Below are 15,090 nucleotides of genomic sequence, written 5' to 3' on the forward strand. Positions count from 1 at the left end.
TCCTGGGGAAAACTAAGGTTGCTGCTGGCAGTGATATTAGTGAGGCCAGCAGGGGGCGCTCACCCTATTGTCTGTGTGAATCCTAATGCCCCAGTGTAGTGACGAGGACACTATACTGTAAAAACAGCACCGCCTTTCAGATGGGACGTTAAACCGAGGTCTGGATTCTCTGTGGTCGTTAAACATCCCAAGACACCTATCGTAAAAGAGTAGGGGTATAACCCCGGCGTCCTGCCGAAATTCCCCTCACAGCCCCCTAATAATCTCCATCCCTTAATCGGCGACATCACTCTCCTGTCTTCTCCACCAATACCTGGTGTGTGGTGGGCGTTTCTGGTGCACTATGGCTGCCATCGCATCATCCAGATGGACGCTACACACTAGTGGTGGTTGAGGAGACCCCAGCCCCCCCCCCCCCCCCCCCCCCCCCCTACGATGCAAAGTGCTATATAAATGCACTATATACATGTAAGGAATTATTATTATTATACAAATTACTCAGGGTGGCTTTATGCAGTTTAAACACAAACGTAACACCCACAGTGACGAGCAGCAACAAACATAGGACCTGGGTTTTTAAAATACCCAATCTTTTCCAAGTGACAGACTTCAAGATCTATACTGGTAGATCAACTCACTCTGCAGAAGCAACATGTCATCAGATCCCCTTTGGAAAAAGCTGGCCTCCTGCTATGTTCAAGAACGGGACCTACTGTTATCTCCTCGTGTTACAGTAAGAGCCGCAGTAGCTGCAAGCAACACTGGGCACAGCACGGCATTTTTAAAATCAGGACAAAACACTAGACTGAATACGCCGGCATGGTACCAAACCTAAAATGAGCTTTTATATAATAAAATAATTTTAAAATGTTCTACAATCATTTTCAATTATTTTACTCGATACTGAAATCACAGTTAATTACCACAATCATTCAGCTGACTTAGAAATAAAACGAGCTCAACTAAGCCCTTAGTTTTTATACATTACAACCCCGATTCCAAAAAAGTTGGGACGCTGTGTGAAATATAAATAAAAACAGAATGCGGCGATTCGCAAATCTCATAAACCCGTATGGTGTTCACGACAGAACATAGAAAACATATCAAATGTTTGAACTGAGGAAAATGTACCATTTTAAGGAAAAAAAAAAAAAAAAAAAAAGAAGGTCATTTTGAATCTGATGGCTGCAACACGTCTCAAAAAAGTTGGGACGAGCCAACAAAACGCTGGAAAAGTAAGTGTTACTAAGAAGAAACAGCTGGAGGTTAATTCGCGACATTACAGTAACATGATCGGGGATAAAACGAGTATCTTAGAGAGGCAGAGTCATTTGACATGTTTTCCACGTTCTATGGTGAATAACGTGCGGGTTTATGAGATTTTCAAATCATCGCATTCTGTGTTCATTTGCATTTTACACAGCGTCCCAACTTTTTTGGAATCCGGGTTGTATTTATATATTATTTATAAGGGTGGCCAAGAGCCTATAGCGCTCTAGTGTCCTTGACTAAGCCCATTTATCCTAAAAGATGCCCCCAGTGCACACTTCCACTTCGTCCTCCGCCACATTCCTCTGTTCCGTCCAGGGCAAAATGAGAAAACCGTCACATCTGGTGAGTGAGGAATAACACAGAGACCCTCCGCTCATTCCAACTCTTGACTCGATTAGAAACTACATGCACTTTTAAAGGGCCCAGGAGACACGTCCCTTAAAAGAACCACTGTGTACACATGTTTAATATATATACACGTTTAATGACAACGGCTGTCCTTTATTCTGTCAAGTTTCGGCGTCTCCTTACCCCGAGGAAGATGTTTTTGGAGGAGTCGAAGCCGGCGGCGTAGATGCGGGCCGTGTAGGGTGGGGTCCGCTGGCACATGATGCGGCAGGCGAAGCGCGAGATGGTGCTCTGTACGGTCTGCGTGTCCGAGTTACTCTGACTGCCGGGGATGGTGTCCGTCACCACGAAATCTATTGGACTTTCAGTGGAACGACCGATCTGAGGACGCAGACAGCCAGACGCATTTTGACACTTGTAATTTATTATCCTTTTTTTTTTTGAGATTTACCGTCCAAAAACAAACGCCATCTTTTCTTATAATGGAAAGGAATTACGTTGTACGCCCTGCCCTGCCCATCTTGTACGAGCATGTCCGTGTGTGTCTCTACAAATGACTCGCCTTGCGTGGCTTATTTTAAACCCAAAGCAAAACACTCGCACAGTCGCACATTGTTCTCCACTGGGAGTTTAAAAAAAAACACACACACACACACAAAAAAAAAAAAAAACGTTCTTAAGAAACCACATAGCGGAGGCAGGGCGTGTTTAGGGACACTCCGTTGCATTTGTGGCCTTACCCAGAGCGACTCCCATTTATCTCATTTATACAACTGAGCGGCTGAGGGTTCAGGGCCTTGGTCAAGGGACCAGCAGTGGAAGCTTGGCAGTGCTGGGATTTGACCTCACGACCATCCGATCAGTAGTCTGACGTCTTAACCATCGAGCTACGTCTTCATTTTTGACATTGATGCAATTCATTAAATCATCCCTGCTTGGTATACAGAGATATATATAAATATATATACCTGGAACATGTCTGTATTGCTGTCGTGATTGTACTCTACCACCACGGTCTGCGCTCGGGAAAGAGTGTAGGAGATACTGTGCTGGTCCTTGTTACTTATGGCCTAAAATCAGAGAAAGAGAGAGAGACAGAGAGAGAGAGAGAGAGAGAGAATGGGAGAAGGGGGTATAAATGAGCAGAAGAATGACAACGACAGACAGGATGGAAGAGAGAGAGAGAGAGAGAGAAAGAAACAGAGGAAATAAACGGAAGACAGAATGGGTTTGAACATGAAGAATGACATCAGGAGAGAAAGAATGAAAGTTAGTAAGATAACATGAGGACGAGAGAAATTGTCAGTTACAGAGAAAATGAGAGAGGGAGGGGGGAGAAGAGAGAAAGAGAGAGAAAAGAAAACAACTATAACAAATCAAAAGCATATGGACAGTGTTGGCTCTGTGTCACAGGGAATGAAGCGCACGCAGATATACCATAGTTATTACTTTCTAAAACCACAATACGCACGGATGAAATAAGCCGCTGTCGAATGTAGCACCTACATCATCCGAAGCTTGCTCCAAAGTATTAAACTACGCCGCCGTTCGAAACTGCTAATTAAGCGCGTGGCGTTTTTCTCACCTGCTCACCTTGTGCTTAAAGGAACAAAAATCCGGGTAAAAATATCTCCTACACAACTTTACGTGGGTAGATTTGAACGCCATTTCCTCACTGTATTCGCTCACCTAGGACATGTTTGGTATCCGAAGTTTAGCGTTCGCAACTCACATTTATTAGCTCGGGGAAAACGAGAACGCACACGCGCCCCGACGCGCGATCGTTGCGTGTGGTACAGTTTCAGAGCCGAGGCGGGGAAGCACAGGAGTTGTTTACTAGCTCGAGAGCATCCAGATGTGTGAGGCAAGTAAGGTGCGAGAGCCTACATCCTGTGCGAGTGTGTGTATGTGCGTGTACCGTGTGTGTGTGTGCACGAGGGATGTCGGAACAAACGGCTAGGTGTCTAGGATGGGATTTATTGCAAGGCTCACTTAGACGTTCTCGGGTCTCGATCAGAAATGGCGCTCGATTGAGCAAATCATGCGCTGCGTAGGTGCTACAACACCCGTGCTACACGGATTTTTTTGAATTGGATTTTTATGTGAATCCCAGGTCAGAATTGCAAAATCAAGGTAGTTATTAGAGACAACAATACGTTTTTTGATAAAATTATTACACTGATTCTCTGCAACACATACTAGTTATATTAGAGGCTAAATTGATGGCATTTTTGGAAGACGCCCTTATCCAGAGCGACTTACATTTATCTCATTTATACAACTGAGCACTTGAGGGTTAAGGGCCTTGCCCAAGGGCCCAACAGTGGTAGCTTGGCAGAACTGGGGCTTGAACTCCTGACCTTCTGATCAGTAACCCAGGGATTTTAACCACTGAGCCATTGTGGCATGGAGGCTACATGTTCAGTGCTGTGATTGTGTGTGTGTGTGTGTACGTACCTTGGCTGCTTGGGGCGTGCAGGCTATGTGGACAGTGCTGGGTTTGACTCCGTTTGCTTTGGGGCGTTTGAAGAGAGAAAAGCGGCTCTTCCGTCTTCCGCGGTCTCCGTTCGGGAGCGAGCCATTGTACCTGGGCGCATGTGAGAAAACACACCCACGCGCACATATTTAAAAAGCCTATTATTTCTAAACTATTGATAATACACAGATGTAAATGATGCAGATATGCAGGGCTCCGCACGCAACCGTTTCTCCGTTTAAAACCCGGAGCACGGGCGTTGAAAAGCAGAGCTCGCCCCTAGCATCTAAAGTCTAAAATCAATACAGTGAAAATGAGATTACACAGGCCTTGAGCATGGATGTGTTGGATGACGGTGGAATGAATCCAGCCTTACCATTAGGTCTTCTACGTTTAAAGCGTTCCTCAGACGTGCGACAGGGCTGGGAACGTGCGGCGCGGATCGACGCACCCTTCGCTCGTTTAATAGCCGCTTTGTGCGTCGTGTGCACGTGTGGCCCGCGGACATAAACGCCGGAGCGACCACCGTGGCTGTCGTCTGTACACGAAGCTCTAACTGAACAAAAACTAACGCTCTTAAACGGCGGAGCCGGCTCCCGAGGGCTTTAGCCAAACAAGCGCATCTGTGTGTGTGGTCCCGAGCTTCTGATGGATGTTCTCTGAATCAAAATCAATGCCTCCATTCAACGCACCGCTGAGCTAAATCAATGTGTCGCTGAAAAGACTCCAGAGTGTGCGAGGGATCGTCTACTTGCACGTTTAACAGATACTGGGAAGCCGAACCGAGCTTCGTTACGCGTGGCGGACGTGGTGTTCGTGTGTTGCACGGTTTCCTGATTTGCACAACGACATCCGTCCCATTCCGAAGGTCCTCCAAGGTCGTGGTTCATAAAGTGATGGTAAAGACCATTATCAACTACCCATGATCAACTATTTATTAATCTTATACCACATCTTATACACTTTTACCACTCGTTAGAGCTCAGGAATGAATCAATGAATAACGTGTCATACTCCTTATCGGTTTATAGTGATTTAATGCTGTGGCATGTCCACAAAACAAGCGTGTTCCTGATCTCGCTGATGTCGTAGCAGCTATAAACAGTCCTATAAAACGGCTCGTTGGGTAACCGAGTAACCAGAAAGTGCAAAGTCCTCCGTCGTGAAGATTTCCCCGTGTCGGAAAACTGCCTGGCTGTTGTAAAGCGCCGACACCCGAAACTCTTTCGGTAAATATTAAATAAACCACTCTTTACAGAAAGCTTCCGCGTATCGACGAGTACACAGCGCGTTTTATAATCCGTCTATTAAGATAGGAGTCCCTACGACTGCGCTACTGTCAGAGATGATATTCTAGAAAAACACCTTCGGAACTGATCAGAATTGAGGATTCGACATGGGGGGGGGGTCAAAAAACCCACTAGCAAGTAATCATGGAAAGTTTCGTCCTGGGCCTCCAGGGACGGAGCGAGCGAGGGAGAAGAGCAGGACGACAAAACACTGTAAGATTCCTGAACAAGCTCCGTGAGTCATGGTGAACAGGGAATTTTTGTGGTGCCGCTCAGATGTTATTACGCATGCGATTGCTCATCACGTTCACTAGGAGGGAAAAAAAAAGAAAGGAAGGAAGAGAGAGAGAGAATTTCAGTATTGCCTGCAGAAGGGAACAAGGAAAGCACAAAGGGAGCAGTGGAAAATTAGAAGAAGAAGAAGAAGAAGGCTGGGTGGTGGAAGAACAGAAGGGTAAGAAGGAAGGAGGAGGTTTTTCTTCTCTGTAACAACAAAGAAACTACGACGCCACATATGGGTTTTGTTACACCAAACGCTATTAACCATGTATTAGAGTACAAATACCCCACAAATACCTCCATCCCCATGTCCTAGAGTTCCAATGCTCATAAATACCCCCATACACATGTACTGGAGTACTGAGGCTCATAAATTCCTCCATCCCTATGCACTAGAAAACTATGGCACAAAAATACCCCAATCCCCATGTACTAGAGTACTGAGCTTCAGAAATAGCCCCCCAACCCCATGCCTTAGAGCACTGAGGCACATAAATACCTCCATCCACATGTACTAGAGCTCTGAGGTACATAAATACCCCAATCCCCATGTACTAAAGAACAGAGCCTCACAAATACTCCCCATCCCCATATCCTAGAGTTCCAAGGCTCATAAATACCCCCATACCCACGTACTACAGTAGGGAGCCTCAGAAATACTCCCAAACCCCATGTACTAGAGAACTGAGCTTCAGATGTACCCATCCAACCCCATGTACTAGAGCTCTGTGGCTCATAAATACCTCCATCCCCATGCACTAGAGAACTGTGGCACAAAAATACCCCATCTCCATGTACTGGTGTACCAAGGCTCACGAATGCTCCCCATCCTAATGTACTAGAGTATTAAGCTTCAAAGATACCCTCCAACCCCATGTCCTAGAGCACCAATGCGCAAAAATACCCCCATCCCCAAGTGCTACAGCACTGAGCCACACAAATACACCCATCCCCATGTCCTAGAGTAGCAAGGCTCAAACATCCCCATCCCCGTGTACAGTAGCGAAGCACATAAATACCCCCGTCCCCAATAATACCACCCTTTCAGCATATTTAAAAAAAAATAAATCAATCATAAAAAATGTTAGCACAGAACAGTTAGCTCAACAAGCTAAGCATGACTTGTTTAGGTTCCATAACCTCTGGGCTAATCCCAACAGCATTCAACACAGCAAGGGTTATTCCCATCCTAAAGAAACCCACTCTAAATTTCTCACCCATCATCAACTACTGACCGGTGTCACATCTCTCGTTGTTTATATAAAATCCTTGAACGTGCTGTATTCAATCAACCGTCTCTCTGACTCACCCAGAACGTATTCCCAGATCCGAACCAACCTGCCTTCAGAGCAGCACACTCCACATAAAATGTCATCATCAGTCCTTATCCTCCTTGACCTTTCAGAAGCCTTTAACACAACCAATCACAAGGCTCACCCATCCATCCTCATTCGTCTTGGAATCCTTGAAGCTTTACCTCTATACCTCGCTCTTTCGATGAGGTCATATCCACACATATATTTCAACACCGCTGCCATGCTGATCATTCTCCACTCGTGCTTCTGCAGGTCTGTCAGACGTCTCGTCATGGATGGAGGCTCATCAGCTGAAACCGAAACCCAGCGAAGCCCAAGATGCTATCCATCCCTCAAAACACATCCCCAAGACTGTCAAGATCTTGCAATCTCCCTGGGCAACTCTCGTATTTCTCCGTCCGTCACGGGGTAGTCCTTTCATCCACTCCTTTACAACATCATCAGGACGATCTTGTTATCCCTCCGCAGAAGCAACTCCGGGTGCTTGTTTAATCCCTCGTCGTTTTGAAACCGCACTACTTCCACTCGCTCCTGGCGGGTCTGCCTCGGCGCACTCTCCGGGCCCTGCGACTGATCCAGAACGCAGCTGCGTGACTTCTTAAACCTCCTCAAGTTCTCCCGTAGCACCCGATTGCTACGCTCCCTCCACAGACTTCCTGTATCTGCCCAAAAACAGACCAGCGCTCTATACAACACTCCCACTGAGCCTCTAGCACTCTTCGACTGGTCCCACCGTCTCTCGGGGTACAAATAAGACACGCATCCAATCTTTTCAACGTTCTGGCACCGAGGTGGTGGAATAAACTTCCCTTAGCTCTCCGAATCATCGGTGGTCTTCAAAGAAGACCTCAGACCTACCTCTTCACTATCCATTACTGAGAAGAAAGCAAAAAAAAAATCTCGTCTGTTTTTTTTCTTTTCTTTTCCACGCTCTCCTCACTAACAGGGTTTTAGACTAGACGGTGTTCTTAGTGAATGAGCATTAGGCCATGTTTTTGATTAAGACTACAAAGCACTTCTGTAGGCTGCTCTGGATAAGGGCGTCTGCTGCATGCTGTAAATGTAGGTCACCAAGCATATGTAGGTGTTTTTATTTATTTTTTTGGTACAATACTAAATGGGCGTCGACATCACTTGTAACAAATAACGGTTTCCCCACAATTAAAACAAACTCGGCACGTGTCTCCGTCTTTAATAGCGGCTACAGGCACATGAGATGCGTAGCGCAAATGTACAAGAGTCAGAATGACCTCTAAATGGATTTTCTAACACGTTACAAATTGAAATGTTTTTTTTTTATATCTATACGCTTGTCGAGGAGTCATAACGTCGACGTTCCCCCGATGCAACGACGCTAAAAACGTACTATTAGGTGATTCAAATTTAATCAGTAGTGACCAACCATACATTCACCGACACCAACAGCCTAACCGGTGACGTGACTCTACATGGTTTTCTCTTGTCTTTACTTCTATTCATACATCTATGCTATTTGTTGAATCATTTCTTCCCCCCAATCGAGACGTCTCGTGAGGTTTTTTCAGAGAAAAATGAGCGGAATGAAAAAGGTCGCAGTGATGCGGGCTTACCCGAGTACGATGAGCTCTCCGTATTTAATTGGCACTTTGGTGGAGGAGGAGGTGGAGATGTTCTCCTGCTCGGGAGAAAACATGGGCACGGTGTGTGTGTGTGGGTGTGTGTGTGTGTTTCTATGTGTGTGAGCGAGGATTCCGGCTCTCCAGCTTGGACCACTACACAGTCACACGGTCGATCTCAGCTTCGCCTCAGCTTCATCGCCAGCTGCATCTTCATCATCAACGCTGCGTGGATCCTGAAGGGAAGAAACCAACCGGGAACATTAAACAAAAATGCCGAAACAAAGGCGATATATATATATATATAAAAAAAACAACAACAACAACAACAACGTTTTACTTATAAAATAAATGGTCTAATTTGTCGGTGATGTAAATGCGGCTCGGAGTCGGACAGAGAAAGAGAAACAAGAAAGCCTGGCTTTATTTTGTCTTGATAATGAAGTATGTTCTTAATAATTTTAAGAGGTAGGGCCAGTTTTAGGGGCCCGACCAACAGGTGGAATGTTAACAGGTGAGTTAAATAATCATTTCAGTTCTTCACGTTCTTTCAGTAAGGCCAAATAAATATTCACGTTGCAGGACGTGCGACGTCACGTCCTGTACGGTCCTGTATTCTCATTATATATCCGTCTGATACGACATCATTTAAAAAGCACCGGAAGAAAGATTTGCTTGCGAAAAGGGAATGCAACGGCAGTTGAAATATTCCGTCGAGAGAAAGGATGATGTCGGTACTTTGTCGGGAGCGCGTTGCAATCATCGCGAGCGATTTGTTCGATCATTTAAATAGGCAGCAAAAAGCTGCCGGTTCGTTGTTGCGATAGAAACTGTGACGGTGTAGTGAATGGGATCAGTGTTAATATGATGTTGGGATGAGTTAAGAAGACCGGATATTTATACCGATTACTGTATTTGTTTTTTTGAGGATATACAAGTGCCACACGTTTTTTTTTTAGGTTGTTCATCTTTAACCATGGTCACTCCGGTCGCGTTAATTCGTCTTGCTGGCGTGATTCGTCTCTACTTGTCCCTTTCAGAAGGAAGCGTCACTGCAAATCATTCCGACGTTCTTCTGACTGATCACCTTTATTCTACTATGAAACGTTCGCCCGGGATGACTCCGCCCCCGCCCACGGGGCACGACGGCTCACGGGACGGTTTGACGCGGGTGACGATGACCGGAATCGGTCGACAGATCTCGACCCGGACGACTAGATTTTGGAGCGACGCGTTAGACGGCTCTCTCCGTCGCCGTCATACCTACCGAGGGAAAATCTTTTGGTTTATCCTTCCAGTAATGTCCCAGAGAATCACTACCAAACACACTTTATCTCATCATCACCGCACTCCCGTTTCACCAGGATGCAGCCGGGATCGTAACTACTTTTAAGAAACGGAGTGAGTATTACTGCTCGCGTTGGAACATGCGTACGGGAAAGACTCGGAGTCTCGACGTCGATATTTCGTCTCGTCGTTCCTCTGCGGTCGTTTCCCGAGAAAATCGAGAACGACGACACACGATATTCTCGACCGCGTGCCACCCGGAGGCAAAAGCCAAGTGTCCTAGTACTTACTGTAGTCCGCTACGATGCTGTTCCTCGTTTAGAAAAGAATTAAACTGGTTTCGAGAAGTGGGTTTGTACACAGAGGGTCAGCTTCTTTCCTCATCGTATTCTGGTTCGTGATTTTGTCCGTTAAACGTTTATTTATTTATTTATTTATTTATTTATTTCTCCCTGGCGTATGCCGACGTTTCGGTAAGACACGATAAAATCTTCCGTCTTCAAAACGGAAGCCATTACACAGCGCGGAGAAGGAAAGGACCCCCGGTGTGTCCGTGCGGTGTGTACTCTCCGTTATCTGCTCGTCACGTACCCACCGATCGATCGTACGCAGGACGGACCTTATCGGGTGAGACGGGAAGTCCGGCCTGGGCCTCTGGAGAGCTGGAAAAGCTGTAATTCAAGCTAAAGAGCTCTGACTCGTGCCACAGCCACGCACACAGGACTCGGTGTGTTACGGGACGTGATGTCACGGAGGACAAGCGGAGCCTTTTAGCAAGACACAAGGCACCGTGTGAGTCAGGGCATGCTTTTCATACACACCCATACATCAACATGGCAACACACTCACTCTCTCGCACGTTTAAGTTAAGCATTTGTTTTCGCAAAGTCCTTTACGTTAACGGATTAGAAACAACCAAACTGCTTGTTCTCAAAAAAAAAAAAAAAAAAAAACCCTAATTATCTACCGTATTTACACTTATGTAGCCCTTTACACTGGTTCTCATTCACACTCACACACCAGTGGTAGCAGAGCTGCCACGCAAGGCGCTAACTTGCCATCGGGAGCAACTCGGGGTTCAGTGTCTCGCCCAAGGACACTTCGGCATGTGGAGTCACGTGGGCTGGGAATCGAACCGCCGAGCCTACGGTTAGTGGACGACCCGCTCTACCACCTGACCCGCAGCCGCCCGTGTGAATAGCAAGTCGGCTGAATAAAATAACGAGTCTTGTTTCGTACAGCAAAACACGTACAAAAATGTACAAAGCCTTAGTTTACACATACTCCAAGCAGCCATGAGATAATCTTACACTGGGGTTATAAGCGCGGTGCAGCTGAATTCTCGACTCTGATTGGTCAGAAGGTGTGCGTTATTGTTATTACTATTATTATTAGTTATGTTAACGCCCTATTCTACTATTTCACAGCAACACCTCGTGCACAGGGACTTGTACGGTGGAGAATTCACATAATCTAAGATTAATTATAAATTCATAAAAGGTGTTGGTTTATTCGAAGAAAATGAACCTTTAATCGTCGATGTGGTGAAGTATTATGTGAGGAGACATTTACGGAACGAGTCTCGAGCGCCAGCGCTTGGTAACGGTCGCCGTTCGCGTTCCGAGTCCTCTGGGAAATGACCGGGAGATGCTGGTGATGCTGGAACGGCCGTTTACTGTGGCCGCAAATGTTGATGGAGCTATCAGACTTTATCTTCTAGATTAACAGACAGACATCACACCCACACCCACACACACACAGCTCTGTCTAGACGAAACGACCCATCAATACTCATCACCAAGTCTGTTTGCTCCTGCTACACGATTACACAACAAACTCCGGTTTCCACAGGCGCGGCTACAGACAGAGTCGACGCAGACGATAAAGCCACACCGTAGACAAATTGAATCAGCGGAAGAAATGTACCGTCTAGGCGATCGCGGGAGCGTGAAACCTGCAAAGATTTTTCGGTTTCACTTCGTTGGTGCTGCAGCTCTTCAAACGCAGATCTTAAACCAAGATGGAAAAAAAAAAAGCCACAGATGTTTAGGGGGGTGGGGTTTAAGAACGTGTGAGAGAAAACAGGAGCTGGAACTACGTTCGACTGCAGGGTCATCGAGGTCAACTCGCCTGTGGCGTGAAAACCGAGTTAGCAGATTAAGTAAAGTGAACTGAAACTTGCAACCGCTACAAGTGATGCAATATTTCACAGCTTAAGGAATAGTGAGTAACCACACATGGCCAAAGTGTGTGTGTGTGTGTGTGTGTGTGTGTGAGTATACACGATGTGTATCACAATATACAATTTAGCTAACTGTCTGCAAAACACTAGTAAAATAAACAAAATTACACTAGACTGATTTCGACGATACTTTTCTTTAACGCCTACAAAGACCATTTCTTTTTTATTACGGCAAGTCAACGGCATCCGTTCTGTACCGTTTAATTCGTACTCATTAAAAACATTTTAAAAAAACAACAACAAAAAAAAAACACAAATACACCACCATACCAACGATATCTCAGAAAAGTGTATCGCGTATATCATTTATCACGATATCGATATATCGCCCAGCCCTAGCACTGATCCCATGTGCAGTATGAAGCGATATTGCAGAGATAAACGCTGTAACATGAGGGGCCATGAAGTAGGTCATGTTATAATACAATCTGCCACCTGCAGTGTATTATCATGATCTGAATATTAACACTAAGATATACAAGCTCCAGCACTGCCAGGCTGCCACTGTTGGGCCCTCGAGCAAGGCCCTTGACGCTCTCTGCTCCAGGGGGCGCTGTATCACGGCTGACCCTGCACTCTGAAAAAAGCGCAGAAAAAACTTTTTTCAGAAAAAAGTAGCTACAGCACACTCGAAAAGTTCTTCGACGTCGCCGGATAATGGCTGTTTCTCAATTCTAAGAACGAACCTGTCGACGTTACACATTGCTGCTTGTTATCACCACGGTTTTTATGATGATTACTAAAACGGTTCAGCGGTAACGGTGCATGATATGTTGTTAATAATCTGATTAATGATTAATACCAACGATGCATTTAAAGCGACCGACGACTCGAGGTAGAGCTGTGGATCGTCGTGATACGACGTTCGTTACGTGGCGCGCTTTAAGGAGCGGCGGGTAACGCCTCTTTTATCGAGACGGACAGGCACAGAGGACACGCCTCTTTCTCGGAGACAAACCGGCCCAGAGGACACGCCTCTTTCTCGGAGACAAACTATCCCAGAGCGACGTGGAGAGAACATTTCTTGCATGACAATCTCCGTGGTGCATTTCGTTTGTTTAAAATGTTACAAACAAAATAATAATAATAATAATAATAATAATAATAATAATAATCTTCATCATCATCATCAAAACAGATCCTGTGATGCAGGAAAGGTGAGCTCGTTTTCTTTGGTACTGGTACTACCGAAAACTCATCTGATAACGTCTGTAAACAAGAGCGCACTAATAACCTGAGCACTTACAGTAAGACCGAAGTCCGCACTGCCCTAATCCGCATTAACTGCAGTGTAAAACGGTCATGCTAATAAATTAAAGACGTGAATAATGAATAATAATAATAATAATAAAAAAAAAACATTTCCGTCAGCTGGGTAGATACAGGGCGCCTGTCGTTTTCTCTCAATCTGGGGATCGAGACTCGAGTTCAGAATGAAACGTGAGCAGTAATAAGACAGTGTAAGATCGTCTTTGGTTCTTCTGAACTGCTTATTCTAATCGTTTAGATGATTGTTAATGGAAAAATAAGTAAATAAATAAACAGGAGAGTCATAATCCTCAAAGCCTTCTGCTAACTGAATGCACACTTTCATTCACAGAAGTCCAGAGAACAAACTGCACGTTGTCTTTAATCCGAACAGCTCAAAAACGGAGGAACTTCCTGAACTGGGAAGGAGGTCAGCGGTACGGCTGTGTTGTTTAGGACATTGAGGGGGAAAAAAAAAAGAAAAAAAAAAAAAAAAAAAAAAAAAGAATGACCAGGGCCTCCACCCAGCATTTAAAACTGAGATCTGGGTTCAGCCAGGACATGAACGGTTGCGCGCACACAAACACACACACACACACACACACACACACACACACTTCTGTATCTGAGCAAGGCAGACTAGTTGTTCCCCAGCTGTTCCTGGCCTGATCACATGCACATGTTGTTCCCTCAAAGCTGGCAACAGCTTTCAAAAACAAGCCTTTCTTATCTCCTCTTCCCAAAACCTCAACACGGTTTCTCTCCGTCCCCTCCGTCTAGTCCTTTCTGTCCCCCTCTCCCTCACCTCACCCACAGCACACCATTCTCTCACCTTTACACAAACATCCTCGCCTGTAGCTATGAGCTCGCAGCCACCTGCAGTACAATTTTAAATCGGGCCATTTTCTCTCACACACACACACGCATATGCACACACACACACGCATATGCACACACACACACGCATATACACACACACACACGCATATACACACACACACACGCATATACACACACACACACGCATATACACACACACACACGCATATACACACACACACACGCATATACACACACACACACGCATATACACACGCACGCATATACACACGCACGCATATACACACGCACGCATATACACACACACGCACGCATATACACACACACGCACGCATATACACACACACGCACGCATATACACACACACGCACGCATATACACACACACGCATATACACACACATACACGCATATACACACGCATACACACACACACACGCATACACACACACACGCATACACACACACACACGCATACACACACACACACGCATATACACACACACACGCATATACACACACACACGCATATACACACACACACGCATATACACACACACACACGCATATACACACACACGCATATACACACACACGCATATACACACACACGCATATACACACACACGCATATACACACACACGCATATACACACACACACACACACGCATATACACACACACGCATATACACACACACGCATATACACACACAAACGCATACACACACATACACGCATATACACACACACGCATATACACACACACACACGCATATACACACACACACACGCATATACACACACACGCATATACACACACACGCATATACACACACAAACGCATATACACACGCACGCATATACACACACACGCACGCATATACACACACACGCACG

The 15,090-nt window shown here is 45.6% G+C and overlaps 1 protein-coding gene across 2 annotated transcripts in view; it reads right to left on the bottom strand.

Moving 5' to 3' along the window:
* peli1b (pellino E3 ubiquitin protein ligase 1b) overlaps positions 1–15,090 on the bottom strand; it is a 41,834-nt gene that overhangs the window by 9,738 nt on the left and 17,006 nt on the right. For both annotated transcript variants that reach the window (XM_017475796.3, XM_053682935.1), the window contains exons 2-5: positions 8,570–8,811; positions 4,078–4,207; positions 2,589–2,690; positions 1,804–2,001 (exon numbers count right to left, since the gene is read on the bottom strand). In XM_017475796.3, the coding sequence (XP_017331285.2) occupies positions 1,804–2,001; positions 2,589–2,690; positions 4,078–4,207; positions 8,570–8,652 (513 nt within the window). In that variant the 5' untranslated portion in view covers positions 8,653–8,811. The remainder of the gene's footprint in view (positions 1–1,803; positions 2,002–2,588; positions 2,691–4,077; positions 4,208–8,569; positions 8,812–15,090) is intronic.

The sequence above is a fragment of the Ictalurus punctatus genome, chromosome 9, assembly GCF_001660625.3.
Source record: "Ictalurus punctatus breed USDA103 chromosome 9, Coco_2.0, whole genome shotgun sequence".
NCBI lineage: Eukaryota > Metazoa > Chordata > Actinopteri > Siluriformes > Ictaluridae > Ictalurus > Ictalurus punctatus.